At 40.8% G+C, this 24,458-nt stretch overlaps 1 protein-coding gene across 9 annotated transcripts in view; it reads right to left on the bottom strand.

Annotated features, from left to right (window-relative positions):
• The window catches only part of SOX5 (SRY-box transcription factor 5), an 822,966-nt gene that overhangs the window by 40,841 nt on the left and 757,667 nt on the right, over positions 1-24,458 (bottom strand). For all 9 annotated transcript variants that reach the window (XM_054036563.1, XM_054036572.1, XM_054036525.1 and 6 more), the window contains one exon: positions 2,249-2,426. In XM_054036563.1, the coding sequence (XP_053892538.1) occupies positions 2,249-2,426 (178 nt within the window). The remainder of the gene's footprint in view (positions 1-2,248; positions 2,427-24,458) is intronic.

Raw genomic sequence — 24,458 nt, 5'->3', positions numbered from 1 at the left:
TAGGAGCAGCCTGTGTCTGTCCAGTTCTTGTGCCGCATTTAAAGACAGCTTATCTTGTACAGTACACACAATGATACTGTTCAGCTAGCAACCTCAAAAAATCACTTTCTGTATTTGTAGCTAGGAGATATAAAGCAGTGAACTCTATGTCATTAACAATAACTTAAGTATGTTATCTTTTGCTCCACAGTTTTCCATGGTTTATTAATGGTATAACACATTAATTCTTCTTACAAGAGTGACCTTTAAAGCTCCATTCATCCTCGCAGCTTTTATCCAATTACATTATCACTCATTACAGGTACAGTGTTTCAAAATCTGCATTCTGTTAAAAGGAGAAAAGTAAATTGTAGGGATCTCAAATCTATGGAAAATACCAGGGGTGGAGGAGGAGGAGGAGAACAAGAGACAGTCTGCCATTGAGAGGCAGGTCAGATTCTTAACTCTATGCTTAGAGCTGCTCTCCTCAGGACAAAGGTTTTAAAGTGAAAAAAAAAAAAAAAAGAGAGAAAACTCAGCCCACTGTACACAGAGAGCAGCAGGGCCGAACAGATTAAAGATGCAAATACATTACTAACCTAGCAAGTTAAATAGTGTAGTTTTAATAAGAATAATACATAATAAGCCATGAATTAACAATGGGATATTTATGAAACATTTATGGAGTTTTACAGAATGTCATGCTGGATAAAGTAATTTCCCTTTTCACCCTGACCATAGAAGTATGTTCTCTATTTGGTGCATATAATCATAATGCCCATCAGCCTGCACACTGGGACCCACATATAGGGATTTTAAAGTTGGGGCATAAGTGTGGGTCTTACTGGTGTATGTACAGCTGGAATATGCTGCACAGTGTCTCAAATAGTTTCAGTGCATTGCAATGGAAAAATCATAGGAACAGCCAAACTGGATCAGATCTATGGTCTATTCAGTCCAGTATCCTGTCTCCAAAACTGGCCAGTACTAGCTGCTTCAGAGGAAGGTGCAAGAAACCCCACAATAAGCAACTCTAGGATAATCTGTGCCCCCCATCCCCCACCCCAGGAAGGTCTCAACCTAATCCCAAATAGTTAGTGATTAATTTACCCTGAAATCACAATTCAAGTTACAGTAGAACCTCAGAGTTATGAACACCTCGGGAATAGAGGTTGTTTGTAACTCTGACATGTTCGTAACTGCACAGAAGGTTATGGTTGTTCTTTCAAAAGCTTACAACTGAACATTGACTTAATACAGCTTTGAAATGTTACTATGCAGAAGAAAAACGCTGCTTTCCCTTTATTTTTTAGTAGTTTAGATTTAACACAGTACTGTACTGTATTTGCTTTTCTTTTTTGGCCTCTGCTGCTGCTTGATTGTGTACTTCTGGTTCCAAATGAAGCGTGTAGTTGACTAGTCAGTTTGTAACTGGTGTTCGTAACTCTGAGGTTCTACTGTATATTCAATCACTTTGTACAGTAGATTGGAAAAGATTATCATTACAATGGGGTGTGTCTGGATGTTATTTATACATATACATTACACATAAGGACCTGGCACGCACGTGGGGACACACATCCCGCCCCCCCTTTTAATATAAAGCACTTGTGAAATACAAAGTGTCAAGAACACCAGAACCATTTATTGTTTAAATGGTCACAGGGGAGGCAGTTTTGGAGGGAGGGAGGAATGAATAATAATATATTACAGAACAATACTAAAAGCAGCTAGCCTGACTATTTTCAAGATACAATGTAAAGTATGTTTTGAAATGTACCTGGTGACTTTTTAGTTAGCCATTAATATTACTCCTGGTAGATTAAGCTAAAATAATGCCCCACAAAGCTTTTCAGTGGACTATGCATCAAACCTGTAATTTTCTAAGGAACTGTATGCACATGTAGACATGTAACTTCTAGGGATTTTTTTAAAGCTTATTCATCAGTTGTTTATACTTTTAAATGGCGAATGTCTGAATCACTGTAATACAGTGGTAGCTACAGAACAATCATTTATTAATTGTTATCATATAGAATTATCTGAAATAACACACGTTTTTCCCAGGCTGAATGTGAAGAGTTAAGATCCCAATCATGGACTACTGAGATCACTGAGCGCTTTTCCACTGACTTCAATGAATGCAATATTAGGTCCCACCTTCGATTTATCATATGCCATTGTGTGGCATTGGTTGGCAAATGCTGATTTTTTTTTTTAATGCTGACCTCTGTGCTACATCAACAAAACCAAAAGAAAACAAACATACCTATTGTGTTAACTCTGGCCGAAGGACTGGCTAATGTTGCTGGCACTGAGGATTTGAGTGAACTGGCCCCACTGTTTATTCTCAGAGCTGGCATATGAGGAGAAGTGGGCGATGTCGGAGATTTTCCCTCAGACGTCTTGGGTTTAGCTGAGAGGTTCAGCGGCTGGGCCACTTCATCCTACAACGAGCACAAGATAAAGCATGTCATAAAGATGCTGCTGCTGCTGCTGCCGCCGCTGCCATACTTGTACCCAAACACATAGTCACGTTCCATTCATGTGAAGTTGCAAACGAGTAATCCTAAAAATGCATCATGCAACGTTTCCTATGATGCCATCGTGTTATGTGAGCCGAGAATCAAAATGCCCCATGAACTGGAGAATTAGAGAACATTCTTTATTTGCACAGTGTATGTAAGAATTTTCCCCAAATTTGCATCTACATGATACATAGTTATACAATCCAAACAGGAGTCCATTGACAATAATATTTTGTGTAATTTTTTAAAACTTGAAATGGGTGGAAAAAAATAAAAATTAATCACAACTGTCATCTAAAATTCAATCCAAACCCAAACTTACTTGTAGTTCTAAAACTTGGGTAAACTTGTGTGAGTAAATGTGTTAATTTTGTATTTCTATTTTTATTTTCCTCTGAACTCCCTGGTTTTCACAAGTACCGAAGTACCACAAGCAATCTCTTTCATGGGTATTTTTACCCAGTCAGAACCAGAAAGTCTGTTTTTGTGCTAGTTCCAGCTTCCAAATCTCCATCAGAGATTTGCATAATTTAGAATAAGCATCTAAGCTTTTGGATGTTTATAGGAAAGTTTAACGGTTCACTAATAATTACCATGGTTCTGTACATTGAAAACATGGGCCAAATTCATAAAGAGAGTTCAACAAACAGTGAAATCAACAGGAGTTGGCTTTGTTCACACACACACACACACACACACACACACACACACACACACACACACACACACAGAGAGAGAGAGAGAGAGAGAGAGAGAGAGAGAGAGAGAGAGAGCAATAAACAATGCTGAACAATACATTAGTCACATGTTTCGGTTTAACTCTAACGAAAAGCAAAAGAAGGATCAGAGAAGCCCCTTTCTGTCCCTGTAAAAGAGATACAATAGTAAACCCTTTAAAAAAAATTACTTTTTAATATCCAGAAATGGTATCTATGTGTTTGGACCATTCTGCCACATACTTATCTGCAACTTATGTGTCTGCTACTATCATATCATGCCAAAGCAAGATGTGATAAAGATGTCCTTGCAGAGCTAAACTTTCCTCTGCAACTTGTGAATTAAGAAGCCTATCCTTTAAGTGATGGAAGTAATATTTTTGCATGAGCTCTATTACAGATATAATAGGGTTGATTCTGGTTTCCCTTCATAAATTTTACATTCCAGAAAGTCCATTTGCTCCTATGAAATTACTCACGACTGACACCAATGTGAGATCAGAATCAGGCCCATAATGTAGGATTTGGTAAATGGAGAGCAAACTCCACTGGAATTTTTCCCTGTTACAGTTGGAGTATCTGAAACTACTGTAATACTAATTCTGGTCCAAAGAATGCAGTATTCTGCAGAAAGCAAGGAATTTTCCAGTGGTCTATACTGCATATGGAAACATGTTATATAAATATGAATGTCTTCATCATCATACTTGTAATTCTGCAAAGTTATGCCACCTTTCAGTTATCTCAGACAGGAAAGCTTCTGAGTTAAGTGTCTTTATTATATTTGAATGTATTTGATTACTTTTATACTTTTGTAATCATCATAGTTAAAAATGAATTAAAGCAGGATAAACAAAATGATCAGGGAAATAAAGGACAAAAATGTCATCTTTAAAGTGATAGTTAAGTTCTCCTAGATACTTCCTGTGAATATAAATAAAGAATAAAGAATAAAAATCAGCAGGCAAAATTTTCAAAAGTGCCAAAGTGATTTAAGAGCCTAAATCCCATTTTCATGAAATGTGCCAGACTAATATCCCTGGAGACCAAAGTCCTCTATTTAGCACAGATCACCAGAAGCAATGCAAACTTCCCCACCAACTTTTATCAGCTCCCTTCCAGAGAGGTCAGTTTCCATGTGCATTCAATTCTTGACCTCTATTATAAGTGCCAAAAAAGGGGTTGATTAGTTCCAGATATGGTGATGAGCTCTGCGAAGAAATGTCTGTCCACTGGAAACCTGACTGAGACCACCACCTCACTTCATATAGGCCACCAAACAGTCATCAGATGGGAATGGCTTTCACTGACCATAAAGACTTAGGCTAGATTCAAACCTACATTTTAGAGGTGAGGGCTCCATACCCTCTCCCTTTATAATGAATCTTTGGGCTATCCAGTCCCACTGAGCTTCACTTCCTTTCCTTCTTTTCTTCTCTCTCTCTTTTCCCTGCCTCCCTCACTCCCATCCTCTCCCGCTCCCTTTTTTTTCCGGTGTGAAGTGCAAGGCTTTCAGTTAGCTCACTAAGCAATTTTTTTTTATGTCTCATTTAATGCAAGTTGGAAATGGAGGTGGCAGTCTTTCTGTCTGAGTTACCCCGCCATGGAGATGTCTGTGCTGTAACTATTCGTGGTGCTAAGAATGCTCTTCTTCATTCAAATCAGCACAGCTTTCTCTGGAGCCAAGAAGTGTAAGGCCTTGTGGAAATAATAGAAGTCGACAGTTCCAGAGCTGATAAATGTCATTCCAAATTGCCCCTTCATTCACTTTCATTGTGTGTTCAGGCTAATGGTAAATTAATTGGAGGTCACACAAGCTTGCTTCTTATACAGGAGAATGAGTGGACTATTCTGAGCTATTACACGTATTTACAACATGATGTTACTTTACCGTTCAGAGTTTATAATATTTTACCTCTCTTATTTCAAAAGGCCCTATCAAACCCACATTTGGACTGAAATGCCATTTAAAATCTGGTCTGAGAGTTTAAAAGTTCTGAGTCAGATCCTTAGGATCTGGTATAAAAAATGTTTTGGGATTTGGTTATAATGCACAATTGTTTCGAACATGAAGATCAACAATAGAACCTTTGCTCAATATGTGATGGAACACTTTATCCTTTCCTTACTTGCAGATATACGTTTAAATTCTCTGGACCAGAGATTCTATTCTCAACTTTCCCAGTTTAAATTGGGAAGAGCTGCATTTACTTCATTATTGATTTACACCTGTGTAACTGAGAGGAGAATTTGGCATTTTGCCTTCTTACCATTATTTATAACCAATACAGTTGCAGCTAGTGTGTTGCCATCTTAAAGTCTAGCAGGCCTGATTTTCATTTATACAAAGGGCCCTTTACACCACTCTGGCAGTGTAAAAGGCCCTAGTGTAAATAAAAATCAGATCCACCATGATCAGTCCAGGTAGACAGTGCCTTTAAGGGGGACAGAGATTTTTTTAGGTGGATCACAGAGTCTAACGTTACTTTCCACACTTACTTTTATTAGAGGAAATCCAACATTCACTGGTCCCTGCCTCCTCCCCCCCCCCCCCCCCCCCCCCCCCCCCCCACATATGCAGAGTTATTCTAAGATACCAATGATAAGAACAGGCCAATTTTTTTTCCTGAAGAGTTAACAAAGTCAAACATTTATTTATATAATCAGCCCAAACGATTAATGCTTAAAACAGAAGACATTAAGACCTAAAAGTCTTGTAATAATATAAACACAGATGTGATGAAAGTGAAATATGATCTCGATTAAAGGTTAGGAAATGTTTCCTTTAAAAAGTGGCATATTTGGCTAACAAAACAAAACAAAAAATTAAGAAATAAATGTGGAGAGCAAAGCAGAAGCAAAAACATACCCCTAAGGCTGCTAAAAAGAAGTATATGCAGCAGAACCAATGCATTGTAATGGAGATTTCAGTCCCTTATGCCATGATAATATCAGCACAGCATTCTTTCCAACAGCCTTAGTGATCTGCTTTCCTTTGTTGAAAGATCATCATAAACTATACCAGAGATAGACCCAAAACCTCATTAACTTTGGGACTATGGGGAGGTCAGATCCTAGATCTGATCTAAGTTTTTACAGCTGGTTCCTAGTCCTATAATGGACAAAAACAAAACTCCAGATCTGAATCCTCCTGAACTCTTTTTTTTTTTTTTTTTTTTTTGGGAGGGGGGGGAGAGGGGGTATGGGATTAGGGGGTAGGGAGGAGGAGGAAGGGGTAGAGGAGATGTGGGGAGATCAGAGAATTCAAGACCCAAGATCTGAATTTTATATCTTGGAATCACCTGGATTTGTAGAGCTTTAAGCTTTCTCACTGAAGTATCATGTATCATGTAAAACAAAGCCTTATATCTGAGGATTTCTAAGTGTCTTATAAACATAAATATAAACAAGCCAAAACACTCCTGGATGGGCTAGGTATGTATTGCACCCATTTTATAGATGTTTGTATTGTTTTTCGTAAATGTAACGTGCTAAATACAGTGTTATTAATACAGATAGGGAAAATGAGGCAGACAGAGACTAAGTGATTTTCCCAAGGTCATGCTGTGGCAGAGCCAGGAGTAAACCCTAGAATTCTGACTCCCAAGTCACTAATATTGTCCCACCAAATAACTGATTGAAATTATGTTTTCTTTAATGTCTCTATGGGCCAGATCCTGAGGTCTCTACTTAGTACTTACTCAAGCAAAAACCCCATGAAGCCAACGGGATTTTTGCCCGTGTAGGAATTTTAGCAGAGACTGCAATACCCTACCCAGAGTCCCTCTGTCTGAGTTAATAAAAAATCATGTCACTTCATATGGTGGGAACTGAATGAATGAGGGCTGACCCAGCTGAATGGACCAGTCTCAGAGAGGGAAAATAAAAAAAATAAAAAAATCAGGTACATCCATTTGGATTTTAATAATCTAGCTTCTTTTCACATATTTTATATATTAGTTTACTATTAAAATTCAGTTATTGAAACATTGTTTTGTAGTATAAGCCCAAGCACTTCATCCTTCAACAGAACAAACTGAAGGTCCAGGTTGCGCAGTTTATTACAAAATCATGAACTACACTGTGCATCATCTGACTAGCAATACAAATGTGCTCAAATGACCTGGCATAAGCACAGCCTAGTGTGTTCTACTAAAGAGGCTTTTCATAACCTCTGGGAACACATTCACCACATATTGCTGCCTATCTAAATGACCTTGACGGTACAAATTACAGCCAAACGAGTTAGGAACACAGAGCCAGAAAGGGGGTTTCTCAAAGAATGCATCCCCCATCTCTCCAGAAACAAAGCCATGGCCCCACTTCCCCCACCCTCTTTCATGGAGATCTTCATTTCAACAAAAATGCAAAATATGGAGCATTTACTGGTGCGTCTGGGCAGAAGACAATGTTGCTATTGTTGCACATTGAACAATACACCCAGTCACTGGCCTAGTCATCCAGTCATGAGCTTATCCAGAAATGTTTAACCAGTAAATATATATCAGCAACCGGGGTGCAACTACACACACAGAAATAAAATCCCCAATATCATTGTCCCCCGAAGAGTACAGCTGTCCCCACACAGAACGATACTGGCAGTTCTTTTTCTTTTTCCATAGTCACTCATGAAATTATCAGTGGTGATAAGAAGAAGAAGAAGAGAGGTAAAGGCAGTTGTGAAACATGTTGTATAAATGAATCATACTGCTGATATTATCCTCACTGATTAAATAATTGTATTAAATTAAGTAAGGATGTTCAAACGACAGGATGGCTGAATTAGATAACGTTCATCTGCAGCTGCACCTCCTCCTGCCACATTTCCAAGTTTTGATTAAGAATAATGCATCCCTTCCTCTAGAAGTGGAAATTTATGTATCTACACAGAGACGCAACAAGACCGGGAGGAAGACAGAGACCGCCCTCTGGGTCATAATATGATGATAAAAACAGAGCAGATTTTTTAAAATCTTAGATGTGGAGAATTATTCTTTGGATGCACTAAAATTACTAAATCTTATTGTACATCTGAGTTAACATTTGCAGTACAGAAAGTCTGAAGACTGGGCATTGACCAGAGTAGATCAAGAAGCAGATGGAAAGGCACTGAAAAGCAGATCCAAGGGAAATATTGGAATAAGGCTGTCCTCTACCTCTCTGGTGTGGCACAGCGCAGACTTTTGCTAGTTAACGTATGGCAGCTACAGATAAATCTCAGCCTGAATTCTCATTTTCACCGCAAACAGTTTCTGGTTGTGGCTTTAGCTGACCCTTAAAACTAGTGTAAAAACCTGTTTTATTTATCGTATTGCATTCTCAGCTGCCTAGTGTGTAGCTCCCAGGGCTAGACACTGGTGGTTTCAGTCACTGCTGGTATTCCCCAAATGCTCTTCTTACTTTTGGGATTACAGAACACACTACGTTGTTATTCCCATCACTACTGCTTTTAGGACAGCAGTTCCATGATTAGCAGTCATCCAAGATGGTGATGTACACACAGGGGAATATGTTCTTTTCCTGACACGCTCATGCACAGTTTCCATTTCTGTTGATGGGGGAGCTTCAGTAAGGAGGGCACAAGCTTAAGCAAGATTTTGTCCTAGCATCGGGAGTAGCCTTGGTGGGAGCTCAGTCACAAGGCCCTGTGGAGGTTCTGTGTACACAACTAGCTGAAATCACGTAACTAATCCCGAATGAACAGGACACTGGAATTACACATTCTACTAAATTCTATGTTAACTGGTAAGTTTTGGCTCCTCTTTTCCAAGACTAGCTTTGGGATTTTGGGGGCTCCCAGGGAGGTTTATTCTTTGGGCACTCATCCCCTCACACAGTGTTTTCCCTTTCAGCGCTAATCCTCTTTCTGGGGTACAACAGACTTTCACTTTGGCCCATGTGGTATCTGGGAGAAAGGACTATTGGCTGCATCTTTCCCAGGCCAGGCCAGGCCAGAACACACCAATCTCTGCTCCCTGCCTAAGATAAGGCAGAACAAGCACAGTGCGGATCAGTGCACTCAGACACCCCCTCCCCCGAAGAATGCAGTCTCGCATTAAGCGACAAATTGTGCTCTGTAGCTGTGTAGGGAGGAGGTGAAGGCACAAGAAGACTCACCCATCTTCCTGCATCGCCTAGGGAGCAGGACACTGCAAAGAGTGCAGGGAGAAGAGGGAGCCAAGACCATCTCTATGCATTGGGGAAAGCGCTGGCTGCATGGCAGGGTTAGCATGAGGTGCCCTTTGATGGGTGGAGCAATGAGCGTGACTCCCCTGTATGCCAGGGAGGCTCAGGTTGAATTCTACCAATTCAAGTCATACTCCTCCTGGAGCTTCCCTGGGGCAATGCTCCTCTCAATGTTTGATTGCCTAAACAGCATAACTGAGGCCTAACTTTATGACTGTTCCTACAGTTGGGGTTTGGCGGGCTGTGGGTTTATTTATATTCAGACTTTTCCCTTCTTTGAGCCAGATCTTGGTCCTTTTGAAGTCCGTGAGCATTTGGTCAGGGATTTCATTGGGAGCTAAATCAGGCCCTTTGTCCTCTCTTCCGCTTTGCGATGGGATGATGATTTTAAGCCTGCAGATTCCTGGCCAATTTATTAAGCAGCTCTAGGAATTCTTTGTTTGACTACCTGGAAACCCTCAGCTTTTCTCTTGTCTATTCCATATGCTATTTTGCTGTGACAAAGAGCAGCTTTGTTGTTTTCTGTTTGTATTTGATATCCTGATTTCCACATGTTCTACATATAATTCCTAAACAGACGGGGAGAATGAGCGGGGCTTGTCTAGTGGCTTGAAGGCCAACCCTGCTCTCTACCATCCACAAACATGGAGGGACCAGACTATAGTATCATCAGTGTGCTTGGGTGTCGAGGGCAGTGTAGGATGCCTCAAAACTCTGCTTCATGGAGGCCCTCTGAACCACAGCACACAGTTATAGAGGAAGGGCAGGCTGGGGGAAAAGTGAGGGTGAGTCCACAACTACTCAGGTCCACCAATCAGCCCCCTCAAGGAATGGGGGATGGACCCATGAGCAATGAGGGTTATTCCAGGCCCAATACAGCCTGAAGGTAGTGGCAGTGGAGGAAAGTAGATGAATTCTTCTCCCGTTCATGCCCAAGAAGATCCCCAGAGCACAATCTGGTTTTGATCCCATTAACTGCATTGTATAAATTGGTCAAGACTCTCGAGGGGATTCAATACTACTCTGGAAATGGGCTCTAAAAATCTTATCAGCAATGTGAGTCCTGTGTTAGGATCTGCCCTCTGGGAGTTCCCAAAGCTGGAGGCACTGTTGTGCTAACACCACACAGAGGTGCATAAAAGTTAGTAATGAGTAAGCCGGTATGTGTGAAATAACAACTTTTTGTTAATGGTTAAAAAAAACTGAAGCTTTTATAAGGTTCTGAAATGCTCAGAAATGCATCCCTGAAACACACTTCAGCTTCTGTCCGCGTCTGGAAATACCCTCAGAACACCAAAATGGCTGTCCTTGTGACATCTCCAGGTGAGCTGCAAGCACAAGTACCAGGAAGTGTGCAAAGAAGCCTGTTCTTGTGAGAGTTTTAGGTCATTTTTTCTCACTCAAGAGTTTTACACAGAATAATCTTCAGATAAACATCTGGACTTGTGGATGCTTATTCTAACCAACCCAAACTTCAAACCTTGAATTTAATAGCCATCCTCAATATAGATATTATATTTGATTGTCAATATACTGCTGTTTAGGCAACTGTTTTCCTGTTTGATTGAAATAGCAGGAGCGATGGTTGCTAGCAGCCACGCTTCTGAGAAGATTGCAGGTAAGTGTTCAGTACAGCACTGGGCAGAATTACAAGCACAATGTCCTTTAACATTTGCTTGTGCCTGACTATGAACATGTCAATTCCCATCCATCAACACTTCATAAGTGAAAATTTAATCTGATAAATTAACATGAGCCCAATCCTGCAGTCTCACTACTTAGGAAAATCTTCCACACATTTCAATGAGAGTTTTTCCCTAAGTAAGTTCTGTGGGTTTGGCCCATACTGAGAAACAGCTAATATGGGGGTATAGATGCAACATGAGCCAAGGAAGTGAGATTTAGTTCCTGGTGGGGGCTCATCTACACTTTGTGCCACAATTGGGTCCTCTCAATAACTTTTAATTCCTAATAATTAAAGCATTGTTCAACTACATTTCCCACACCAATATTGCTCTGACTTTGTGTAATGTTATTAATGAAGTTCCTCTCTAAACAGGCTCAGGTTAGCTGCTAAACAAGTGTCTTAGGCACAGATCAGGATCAACAGGCATCAACGCAGATACTACAAATATTCAGGAGAAGCTAAGAACCAATTTTTCAGGCTTTTAACAATACACAATATTTCATACAAGGTAAAAATCATGACAGAGGATCACAAAATTAGAGGGCGGAATTCCCCTAAAAGGACTATTTCTTCCAAACAGCCCTGCTGAAATATGTGGCAGAGAGGACAAGAAAAATATTTTTCAACAAATCTCTTCGCAAGTATTTGTAAATTTAAAGTTCACAACACCTCAACATCATTATCCTCATTTTATAACGGGAGTGGCTGAGGCACAGCATGGTTAAGTGACTTGCCTAATCTCATACAGCAAGTAAGTAGCAGAGGCAGGACTGAGAACAAAGAGACTGCCGGACTGGACTGGACCAGCGCAGGGATCAGCAACCTTTGGCACGAGGCTCGCTTACCAGGGTAAGCACCCTGGTGGGCCGGGCTGGTTTGTTTACCTGCCGCATCCGCAAGTTCGGCCGATCGCGGCTCCCACTGGCCGTGGTTCGCTGCTCCAGGCCAATGGGGGCTGAGGGAAGCGGCGTGGGCCGAGGGATGTGCTGGCCGCCGCTTCCCGCCGCCCCCATTGGCCTGGAGCAGAGAACCGCAGCCAGTGGGAGCCGCGATCGGCCAAATCTGCGGACGCGGCAGGTAAACAAACCAGTCCAGCCCACCAGGGCGCTTACCCTGGTAAGCTGCATGCCAAAGGTTGCCGATCCCTGGACCAGTGGTTCATTTAGTTCAGTATCCTTTTCCCAAAAGTGGCCAGTACCAGCTTCTTCAGAGGAAGGTGCAAAAAACAGTAGGTAGTTATGGGAAAATCTGTCTCTAGGGAATATACCTCCCAACTCCCATTAAGTAGAGATTGGTTTATGCCCTGAAACATGAGTGTTTATATCTCTTCCCAAACACTTAGGTTATTTTTTTTTAATCCTTACTATAACTATTACAGATACAGAACCTGGGAGCCCTGACTTTCAGTGTCCTATTCTTACTAACGTATATTCTCTATCTGTATAAAGCATGTTTATAAAAAGGAGATAGACTTAATACTGGATTTGGTTTCCTGCCTAAATTGAACTCAGTGGCTACTACCTCCCTCTGGTTAATAATGTTCAGGAACTACTAGGCAAAATCAATAGCGATGAACTAGATAAGACGAAACCTCAAAAGAAAAGGAAGGACCTGCAAAGAAATAAAACAAGAACCCACAAAGCCAAATTGAATTATAAACTGGTACATTTTAAATGAACAACAAGAAAACAGAAGCCATACTGATCAAAGTCTACCACCTCCTCTCTTTGCTGTAGATGACACGTATGCTGGGAGCACACCACCACCTCAACCCCACACCTACAAAAGGAATTAATTTAAAAAAAGACGACAGACCAAAGCACACCATATCAAAACAAATTAGCAACAAACCCTTCATCCTGCTGTGGTCATACAAGAGAGGCAAAAGTGCTGCATGGAACCCAGAATTCAGAAAAACAGCTGTTGAAAACTTTAGAAGAAACATGTCAAAAAGAGCTTTAAAGAAAAAAAATTCAAACAGCCTGTACAACCCACAGTGGACTAAAAAATTCCTTTTAAAAAAGCACTTGTGTTCCCTCTGACTTTGTATCTGTCTATATAGGCTAGATAGATTTTACATCAACATACAGGCAGCTATGTATACAGTACACCGAGTGTGCTATGCATAGATACAGATGTGGTGTTTTTATTTATAGATATGTACAACTGTATGAAAAGACTGTCTAAATATGTTTTCCTACTGTAGGAATGAACTGGTTGACAATTTAATTGTGAAACTCAATTGTTTTTAAAATATAAACTGTGAACACAAAACTCAGATAGTAAAAAATAAAATATGCTCACCTGTGTTACTAGCACCCTCTACGATCACTAAAACAGAAGTGATTTTATTTCTCACCATTTATACTGCTTATTTAGATTTTGCATTTCACTCCATTTGATACTGAATCTAATCAGTTTCACGTCACTTGCTATATCACATGCATTTCCACAATTTTGGGGGGCATGGAGGAGATGTGCAATACTTCAGGGGAATGTTTCAAACCAACTCAAATTCTATTTTCAATTACATTTAACAAAATGAAATCATGTTTATTTCTGTTTTAATGCCCTCACCCCTTTTCCTACATTTTGGGCATAACTAATTTGCAATATTCCTATAACAGGGACCAGGACTTCCCTGTCTTCCTACTCTGTTATCAGGTGTTGGAACCATACAGGAGACATTGCTTAATTTCTAGTGACTCACTGGGGCATAGGCTGCTTCTTAGAACCTACTCTACTAAGGGAAACAGCCCTCTGGCAGAGGGACCTAGGGCTTCAGAAAGACAAATTTGAGGGAAAAGAAATAATGGTCTAGTGGTAAAGGCACTGGATGGGGACTCAGAAGATCTGGTCTGAGCTCTTGCAGCTCCCATTGATGCTGATGCTCGGAACCTCTCAGGATCAGGCCCTTTGAAACTAAAATGAGCAACTATGTATCAGCATGTGTGTTACATTGTAGGAACGTGCTACAATTCACTCCAGGAGTTCAGCGAATTATAGAGATGAATTTGAAATCAAATCATGAGACCTACAAGATCTTCCTAGGTCAAATTATGGAGATTTTTGTATTCTATCTCTCTATTAATTATATCAAATATGTGCGCGTCCATACACAAATAATCCCATACTATTCCTTGAGCTGAAACCATCAGTTTAAAATGGGTTTTTGAAAGGCTGAAAGAAGGCAACTGCTTTAAAAAAATATACTTCAAATAGCCCCAACATCACACTGTTAAGATGGCCTATTCTTTTCAGACATACAACAAATGTCTATTTAAGAACACATCCAAACACATTCCCATCACTCATCCAGAACACATTCACCTCCCAGAAGCTAATAACGTAAGATATGGAAAGAAGGATAAGAGAGACCTTTAGTCCACCTACTGGCTTGACCAAAGGCAATGAATCCAGCCCTAGCTCATTTCAAGTAAGTTCAGTTGTGTCAAAGGTTACCCACAAGCTATTTCTTGATGTTTTATAGCTGATGTCTACAGATGTCTAATGATTCTTTGTCTTCACAGCAGTATCCAGGAGGGAAAATTGATGCCTTTAAAAAAATTCCAGGGGGTTGACTTACTATTTATGTACAGGGCCTTCTATGGGCTACTTTTATATAACACCCTGAAGAAAAAACGTATTTTTCCCCACTCACTATATTTAAGATGCTATGTTTTGTGACTTACTCTGGGCACAAATCCTTGAGTGTTGACTCAAAAGATGTACGCTGCTAATTAATTATGATCAAAAGAAGATACTTAGATATATTGTAAGCATCAGGTGATTTACTCATTTCAATTATAATGACTTATGTTTATACAGCAGCTTTGCTCCTGTATAAGCCCATAACAGTTTACAAATGGATTTCACAAACTACGTACTGTGACTACAATAGGAATCATTTCATCCAACACTGACATGCAGTCATCTGAGGATGAATCACAACATTGTTTAACAAGAGCACAGGATGAGGAAGTGATACATACTGCAGGCAACTGAAAGTAAAGGGCTAATTTTAATAAAACTCCTGCTCTTCTAAGCACAATTTTGAAATTATCCATGTGTTTGAGATCCATTTATATTTTTAAAATTAACCCATAAGTCTAGGCATCTATTTGGCATTTTGCCTCTATCGTCCCCTAAATGTTTGTGCTTATTTCTCACACAGGATTCATCTTGTATAGAACATTTCATCCTCATGCCCCTGCCTCCTCCCCACCAGTATCCCCTCGGATCCAGAACCATGGAGAGGAGATGTCACACACTCTACGGGCACTAGGATCCAGATGGTGTCTCCCATTTCCCTCCCCATGTGGGCTTGGGAGAAACTGTAATGAGGGAGCCTGCCAGAGACTCAAGTCAGCAGGGGCAGAAGCCAAAGCAGAGACCTTCGGTCCTTTGGAGAGCTTGCTACAGTTTTGACAGGACTTTCTCTGCCGTGTGCTGAATTGGCTGTTGGCTCCAAGCATCCCCCTTCCCTGATAGTCTCTTCACCTCAGCATCACTCTTCTCACTCTCTTCTCCACATCTCTGTCCCCCTCAATCCCTTCCTTTCAATGTCCCCTCTCCCTTCCCTTTAGCTTATCCCCTCCTAACTAAACTCATCATAAATACATATATACAATATTCTGGAATGAACATGATGTTTGCTATCATCACATCATTCATTCTGCTTGTGTTTTTCCACTCTTCCCTCCACCCTGTCAGTCTTGTCTGTTTAGACTGCAAGCTCTTCAGGTAAGGGACTGTCTTTTTGTTCTGTGTTTGTACAGCATCTAGCACAAATGGGGTTCCGGTCTGTAACTGGAGCTCCTAGGGGCTATGGTAATACAAATAAATAACAACAACACAACAACAATAATAATGTATATGGGGCTGTTGAGTTTAAAACTGTAAATCCAGGCTTCAGCACCGTAGTAAGATGGGCAAAAGGTCATGTGACATTTTGACCTTGGGTATCACAAATGTAATGGCACCTGACAAGATGAGGCAGACCCATCGTCCAGCCAAATGTGAATGCATGTCAAATTTCCCTTTTACGAGTAGTACATTGCAAGCACAGTCCAACTGCACCTTGATGTTAAATAAGAAAATGAAGATTAGTTAAATCACCACTGAGTATAAGTTGCTGGCTTTTTATTTTAAATAGCCGTCAACAGCCAAATCATGTAACCCTTATTCATGTGACTAATCCCATGAAATAAGACTACCCACATGAGGAAGAGTTTGCAAGACCAGATCACTCGGGTAACAATGGCAGCTGGTCCTAATATAATATCATAAAACATAGCTTCATGGGCAGGATGATATAGCCAACATTAGACTCTTGGGAGGGATCGCTCCACACTCGGCCCTCCATTTTCTTGTGGGCAGGTGGATGGGTGTGTGTGTCACCAGTGGGTACGAGAACACAGAACTTTAGAGGAGTTGTGTTGGGGCAGGAGGGTGAGGAGAGGACCAGAGGCAGGGCCAAAGGGATTATTTCCCACTCCCAGACTTGGCAGAGAGTTAATGCAGCCTGTATTGGACCAGAAAGTTTTATGTTTTCACTAAGACAGCCCATGCCAAAGTTCAAAATGTATTAACGTGCAGCCATAAGCTACTGTTTATATAGCTCTTAACCTGACTAAAGATGAGGTAAACACTAACTTGGGATGACTAGAGCTCTGAGAACATTACTTGTAGAAGGGGAGATATTTATTAGAACCTGAAATAACTAAAATACTCAGCAGTCTCATGATAGAAACACATTTTCTCCCACTTGTACACAATTAAAATTGCTTTTGTGATAGTATCACCACACTATTTCCCTTTCTTTTACATTACTTCATATTTTTCTCTTTAGCATTCAGGGGAGGAGGAAAAAAGCACTGTTTAAACACAACTTGAAGTTTTCCTATGGATATGTCATGTTGGGTCTGTCTGTCACTATGTAATTCTTATTGTCTCATGTTAGCTTGAAGTCGTGTAACACGATGTGACTGATTCATGACGTGGCATGTCACTCTCTGGCATGTCAGATGAAAGGCTATGCAAATCCATGACTTACATATCTATACACACACAGCTCTTTAAAGTGTTTTGGGGTTTTTTAGCTCTGTTTGCCTAGCAGGTGCTGACACATCTATTCAAAAAGTTGAAAAATACTAAAAATTTACAAACCACTTAAGGTTTGTTATTCAAAGAGCTTTTCTGGATGATCCCAGTAAACTGAATATCCCAATCTCCAGCATTCCTAAAACACAGCCAAGGTTTACCCTTCACACACTCCCAGTGTTGTGAGATACCTGCCCATCTTTAATAGATGTGTTTTCATCAGTCACAACGCTAGTCTATTTGCACTTAAAATGCAGTAGGAAATGAAAAAGACTAGAAACTCAAGCAGCCCATGAGAACCAAATGTATTAAACACTTGTGTATCGCACAACTAGCACATAAATACACATGACTGTGAACAAAAATCTATAACTGGTTTTATATGTGGAGGAAGATCCTCAGAGCTCCTTGTTAAAGTCTCACTACAAAACTGAATGGCAGGTTGTATCGATCTCTTGGCCTCTGATTGGAGTTACCCCTAGTCTGGATACTGCTAAATCCTTGCCAGGGGGTACTGAGGGTCAGAAATATACTTCTGGAGAGCAAAGTGTATGCATTTGCAGTATTGCCAGTACCAAATGTTCAAAAATCATGAGTCAGGCCCCCCAAAATCATGAGACTGGCTTAAAAATCAAATCACGAGATTTTATTAAAACAATACATTTTGGGGGGTTTTATTTGTCTTCTGGTTTTTGAGCTTTTGGTATACACTTGGGTCCCCTTTTTAAGCTTTTCTCTGCAACCATGAGGCCTTGAAACTAACTTAAAAAAAAAAAAGCTGAGATTCTCACATATTCACATGACTCCAGGAGTTGGGGCTTTAAATAAACTAAGAAGTTTCAAAAGACTGATGATAAAATTGCAAGAGTTGGCAAGACAGCAGCAATGCACCCAAGCTTCTGAGGAGAGTACTATTCTCCATTTTAACAAGGTCTACACAGTCTCTTTTTAAGTCTCTCTCACAAACATACCTCAATATTTCACATTACACAAACTGAATACTGTAGTATATTACAAGCAAAGTACTTTGCAATTTTTCTTTATGAAACAAAAAATATAAATACTGTATTTGCAGGAAAATGCACATAATATAATTTGGTGTTGCCTCCATCCTGGGTTGTGGAAAAGTCTCTCTTTCAATGGGAAAACAAAGTAGATTTTCCCCATCTCAGATGCCTTGTCTCTGCAGGGACCCCCAGTTACTGGAGATTCTTCACAGGTTAAGGGGGGAAATATCTGTGAAGCCCCTTGTTAAAATATTAGCAGTGTAACAGTGTGATGATCTGAGAGCTATGCGCTGGAGAGGAATGCTTTACACTATTAATAAAAAATTAATAATCCCTGATTGAAATATTGCAATATTTCCTTAAAAATAAGAGATGGGTACTGCTAAATAGGCTTCTTTCAGACTTAATTTAAACTGTTCTGCCTGAACATGGGGTCAGAAGGCCAAATGCAAACCTGGTACAGAGAGAGTGTATGCAAACTACTTCTCAGCAGACGGAGCAAGCAGCTTTTGGAAACTGGTTAAATGAACAATATTGGTGTCTAATCTAATGCCTATTCTAGTTAATACAAAAGCTCTCATTGACTGGAATGGGCAATGGATCTCTAAACCCCTTGGAAATTCTCTTTTTGTGTTTAACAAAAGTTATACGTTTGGTTAAAGGAAAATCCACGTGGGTGCTTTGTGTTTTTTTTATATACAGTGCTCATCACTGGAGAGTCAGTCTAGGGACCTTATCTGCTGTTATAAGTGAATGAAGAAATGAAACAGATGGTCCGATAGAACCTGCACTTGTGGAGTGGAAGGTTTATTGCCTGAAGCAGAGGGGCATCTAGATTCAGCCTCCCATGCTCCTTCTCAGCCTGTCTCCTGGATCGTGAGGGGGTTAAATGGCTGGAGTACCATTGCTTTATGAGTGGGGCAGTACGTGCTGCTGAAATGAAACATATTCTTTGCTATAGGACATCTATGAGCTCAGTGTCTACACAAAGTAAACCTCTGTAATAAAGGACCAATGACCTTTGCTTGATAGGATTTTAATACAAAGAAATAAGCCAAATGTTAATGCAGGATATCCCAGCATTATACTGGTGCAGGGTATTTTTACTATCTAGATTTAGGCTCAGATTTAGTATGTGGCCCTTAGGATGTGTACAGCCACTCTCAACAATTTGCAGTGGAGAAGAGAGAGATCATGCTCACCCTGAGGACCTTTTATGCTCTCCCTCCCCTCAACATGAACTTCATCCCTCTCTCCTCACTCCTGGTTCCTCCTCACCAACCAAATCAAGCCCTCCCACATCGGTAGCCTAGCTCTTCCCCCCAATCAAAACAACCCACTACCTCGTTAGCTTTCCCCTAACACCTATATCACCAACCCCAAGAGCGGGCAACACTCTGACACTCTGCCCTATGAGCTCTGGAAGACACAACCCTCCACTGCCTTCTTATGCTTCTTGCCCACTTCTCCCACGTTGCTAGCCTCTCCTCCCTGCATGGAGTCACTTTTTGCTCTATTGTTGTATGCAGTGTTGTTGTAGCCATGTTGCCCGCAGGATATTAGAAACAAAGTGGGTGAGGTAATTGGATCAACTCCTGTTGGTGAGAGAGAGAGAAAGACAAGCTTTCAGGTTCTGAAGAGAGGCTCTGAGTAAGCTCAAAAGCTTACATCTCTCACCAATGGAAGTTGGTCGTTCAATAAAAGATACTGCCTCCCCCACCTTGTTCTCTGTGTCAGTTGTTCTCTGCCCCTCACCTGCCCTCTAAAGCTTCAATCCTTCTATTAGTTTTTAGTTGGAAGGTTGGAGAGCCTGGAATTGGTAGCAAGGGAATGTAGTTAACCAAGAAGGCAGGGTGAGGGAGAAGAGAGGTGTTCCCAGGAGCGGACAGCAGGGTAAACCAAGACTAAGACCAGCCAAGCTGCACACTCACTCCTCACCCAGCCACACTTTCCAGCACCCTTTCTCCCGCCCTTCATGGCTCAGTCAATCTTGAAATTAGATGATCCCCAGGTGACTTCTTAGAGAGTTACCTAGGGGATAAAATACTGGCAAAGGATTGATGAAAACAACCACAAAAAGCCAATCCTTTCTCCATTTCATCATGTTGCCTCAGATTCCACGCTGTCCCCTCGTTATACTTTAATGAAACTGGTAGGGCTGAATGGCAAGCTGGCCATGTCAGCTCAATTGCTATCCTAGCAGCTGTAAAAAATTGTGAGGTTCCTTTTTCATTCAGTTTTATTTTATTTCTGTAAAATGCTGCTCTTCCTCTATCAGTTTTATGCACCAAATGGTATTCAGGGGGTCGGTAAACTGCTATACTACTTCTACAAAAAAAAACAGAGAGATGGATCTGAAACAAAACACTGGATCCCAATGCCCCTGAACTCTGGGGAAGTCTGAATTCAGATCTGAACTTTATATTTATAAATGGGCCAAACAGAAACTTCAGACCCAAACATGCTCTTGAACTTTGGGCATATTTGGATCTGAATCTGTGGCTTAGGTCAATCGCTAGTAAAAACATAATGTGTCTGATTCATTTCTGTTGTACTCCAGTTTAACGCTAGTGTAACCTTACTCATCTTAATGGAAATCAGCTTAAATGATGTAACACAGTGGTAAGTCAGGCCTGGTATTTTTACAGCTCAGAGTGTCTTTGGTGCAGCAATGTGCTGTTACCCCATTTGGAGACTGGTTACATTCTTTAGCCTAATGCAAGTACAGCTGTTTGCAATAATTTCCTGACATCTTAATGCTTTGCAGTAAAGAAGAGTTTGGGGGAGCTGTTTGACCTCTTTACCAGCCCCTGAAAGCAGTAATACTAGGAACGAAATCACGGTTTCAAGCAATGCGGTCTGGTTAATGCTGTAGGGCCTTTTTCCACAAGGACGGAAACCCAGAAGAAACTCTTCCATTGTAGGAAAAGAAGGCAAAATGTGGTGGGTCTTTCCTGGTTTGCACAAGCTAAGGAAGGCACTGATTGATATGGTAGGGACCTTAACAGGGTCATGCACATGGAACTTCCCCCTGTCATCTCCACTTTGCTTCACATCTGTGCAATCAGATGCCTAATTCTGAAGCCATATGTTTTAGAAAAGCAGGGCCTCACTTTAATTTTTGTCCTGTTTTTTTTTTTTTTTTTTTGCGGTAGCAGATTTCAAAGGGTTTCTCTCTCTCTCTCTTTGTGTATGTCTGTGTGCTTTGTTTTCTTCTGAGCTTGCATTAGTAAAAGAGCTGACTGCGCCTGACAGAGCTGGCTCACTAGTGGCTGTGCTTGAGAGTCAGGCTTCTGCCAAAGAGACATCATGATATCGGGAAACAGAGCTGGGAAGAGTTAACCTGAAAAGGAATCCTATCAGTCCCTCCATCTATTTAATTTATTTTTAGGGGGAGGGGAGGCAGAGGGGAAGGCACTGTGTAACTGCATTTTTGTTGTTGTTTTTTAAACTTTTTTTATTGTGCAGAAAGACGTTTTACTTTATAAGAGCATCATAAGTTCTATTCAGATATATAATTTCACTGTGCTTAAAAAATTGTGGTTAAAAATGTCAGTTTCTGTGCCTAGCTGTTTGTGTTTATTGTGTATATAGAGAAAAGGAATCGAGAGGAAAATACTATCAGTCATCCACAGTTCTTTCCACATATTTCATCTAAGCAACATGAGACAGTAAAGGAAAAGGTTTCCAGTTAAATGGACAGGTTGGCTACATGTTATCCATCAACAAATGGACATAAACACCACCTAAGAAGTACAGTAAGTGTCAAAGCTGGAAAGCAAGTGCCAGTCACTTGCTATGTATATATCACTTAATCTATAACATGAACTATTGTAGTGTATTAATGGTTTTACAGCTGTGTTCTAGCCCTGTTGGGTAGTTTGAGAAGGGCAGTAGGGAATGTGAGCCTTGAACAATTATCCTTTTGAACATGGCTTAAGTTCACTCTGGTTTAACTGTAGCATGGATAGGGGTAAATGCTGTTGCTCATTTTTGACCCAAATGTTTAGTCAAAGTTTGGGACCCTGGGGATGTTCCAGGTGGGGGTGGAAACTGATGATGGAATCTTGGATTTTCTTTAATGTAATCTTGTTTATTTATAAGGAATGTACAAGGTCCTGTTTCTCCAAATGCAGGAGGAACTACAAATCAAGGAACAGTTTCCTAGCTTACAGTCACAAACCTCTTTAGCCAACACCAGATCCTAAAAATTCTCTCTCTAGCATTTTCCAGATTTATTCACTGCTCTCATAGGTCTGCTATTTGACCTGCTTCTTTTTGCCACTGTCTCTCCCACTTTCTATTCTCTATTCACTCTCTAACACATGCACATACGTGCACGCGCGCGCACACACACACCTGAGCAAAAATCATTCTCCCTACCCAGTCTAAAACTCCTAGGCAGGTTCATTTAACCCTTTTGTCTTATGTGGGGGGGAGGGCGTTGTGATTAATTTATCCTGACCATTATGTTAACTGAAGTGGGAGGTCACACCCAATCTCAGAGACGTCTGTGACTCATGCAGTCACCAGTACCTCTCAGCATAACATTATTCTATTCCAGTGCCAAAAATTCCACTGGATTCATTTACAGGGATTTCCAAACTAGTGGAATGGAAAAGGCTGTGTCCAGTCCAGAAATACATACAAACAAATAAATCCTGCAAACCTTCCAGATAACCATGCTGCAAACAAAGATCCAAAATTCTAATAGTAATGGAGTAACTCACATTTATACAGAGCCTTTCATTCCAAAAGATCCCTAATACTGTACATATTCTAAATAGGAATAGCTTCATTCACTGATGAAATAGTCACCTTTGAGGCACAACTCAGCAGCTGCTGAACACTTACATCAATATAGAGGTGTATGGTTGCCCTTAGTATACTTGCACTAAGGGGTTTAACTCAGTTCCAATCTCTCTCTTCTAGCACCATGCAGCAAAGTTGAAAACAGTTTGGCCCCATCTACATTAGCAACCAAACATTATCTACTCCAGCTGAGGGCCACAATGGGTCATCTTCCTAATGCAAACAGCCCCTTCATGTCTCTGATCTACCTCACAGGGTTGTTGTGAAGGACAATTTGTTGTTGTTTCCAAAATGCTTTTAAATAATGAGGTTAAAAGATGCGATAGATGGGAGAATGCTGATATTATTCATGTGAATGAGCAGTGTATTCAGCATCTATAGAGTGAAATAAATTCCTTAGCTCTAGCATGTTCAATCATGAAAGCCAAGACCATCACAAAACAGGAAAGCCCTATCTTAGGTGCAAAAAACCAATCTTGCCACTCAACAGCTAAGCTACTGCAGTAGTTGGTGGTCCGATGGAAGAAGCAATCTAATCCCAAGGTATATGTCTGAATTAAAACTCCCAGGTACAGAACACTAGACATTGATTCAGATTCTCTGCTATGTCTGAGCTGGGGTCAGATGTAGTGGACAGGAGATGCTACAGCTAGCTGGTTGCAGCTTTCTGATTCAGGCCCACCCAGACCTTGTGTAAAATGGAGCGGGAGTGGTCCTAATCTAATTTACACAGCTGGCACAAGGTCTCATCTCCTCCATCCCACTTCCTCCTTCCCATTAAGCAGGGGGTGAGGATGTGGCTGTGCAGGTGACTGATACACCAGCTCAGTATCAACAGATATTCTCCCTACGCTGGAGAACTGCCCAAGAGGAATCTCCAGACAGTTTTAGGCCAATTTGCACTGCATAAGAGAATCTGGCCCTAAATCTTTTGAAGTTGATTCTGGTTACAGGCACCAAGGCAGCTTTTTAATCCATTCTTTACTTGGGTGATCAGAGACCCAGACAATGAGAAAATAAAGTTCCATCCTCACTTAAGGATTCACACTGACATTTGTGTGGATATTTGCAGTTGAAGAGAATCTGATTGTGTATATCTAACTGGTTAGTGCTGTTTCTGGCTTATCTGAAACACATTTCCTTTCCTTGTCACAACTCCCAGGTGCTACTGCTGAGCAAATAGTAACATCATTGCCAGAAGTATTTGAAAAGAACAAAAACCATGATTTGGACACTCTATTCTATTGTCATTGATGGAGACACAACTCTGACTCGGGTTAGGGCTGGGGTCATAACAAGGTTAAAAGAAAAGCACCCAGGAATTCTCTCTTGTCACATTTCACACTGAATTGCTCTTGTTTTTTGTGGCTGCTGCAGACAATGCACCATACTTTGTCGAGTATCAAGAGACATTTAGCTGCATTTACAAGCTACACTGAGC

This window comes from Malaclemys terrapin, chromosome 1 (assembly GCF_027887155.1).
Source record: "Malaclemys terrapin pileata isolate rMalTer1 chromosome 1, rMalTer1.hap1, whole genome shotgun sequence".
In the NCBI taxonomy this organism is placed as follows: Eukaryota; Metazoa; Chordata; order Testudines; family Emydidae; genus Malaclemys; species Malaclemys terrapin.
The sequence above is the reverse complement of the archived record's forward strand: the minus strand, read 5'-3'. Positions and strand labels throughout refer to the sequence as shown.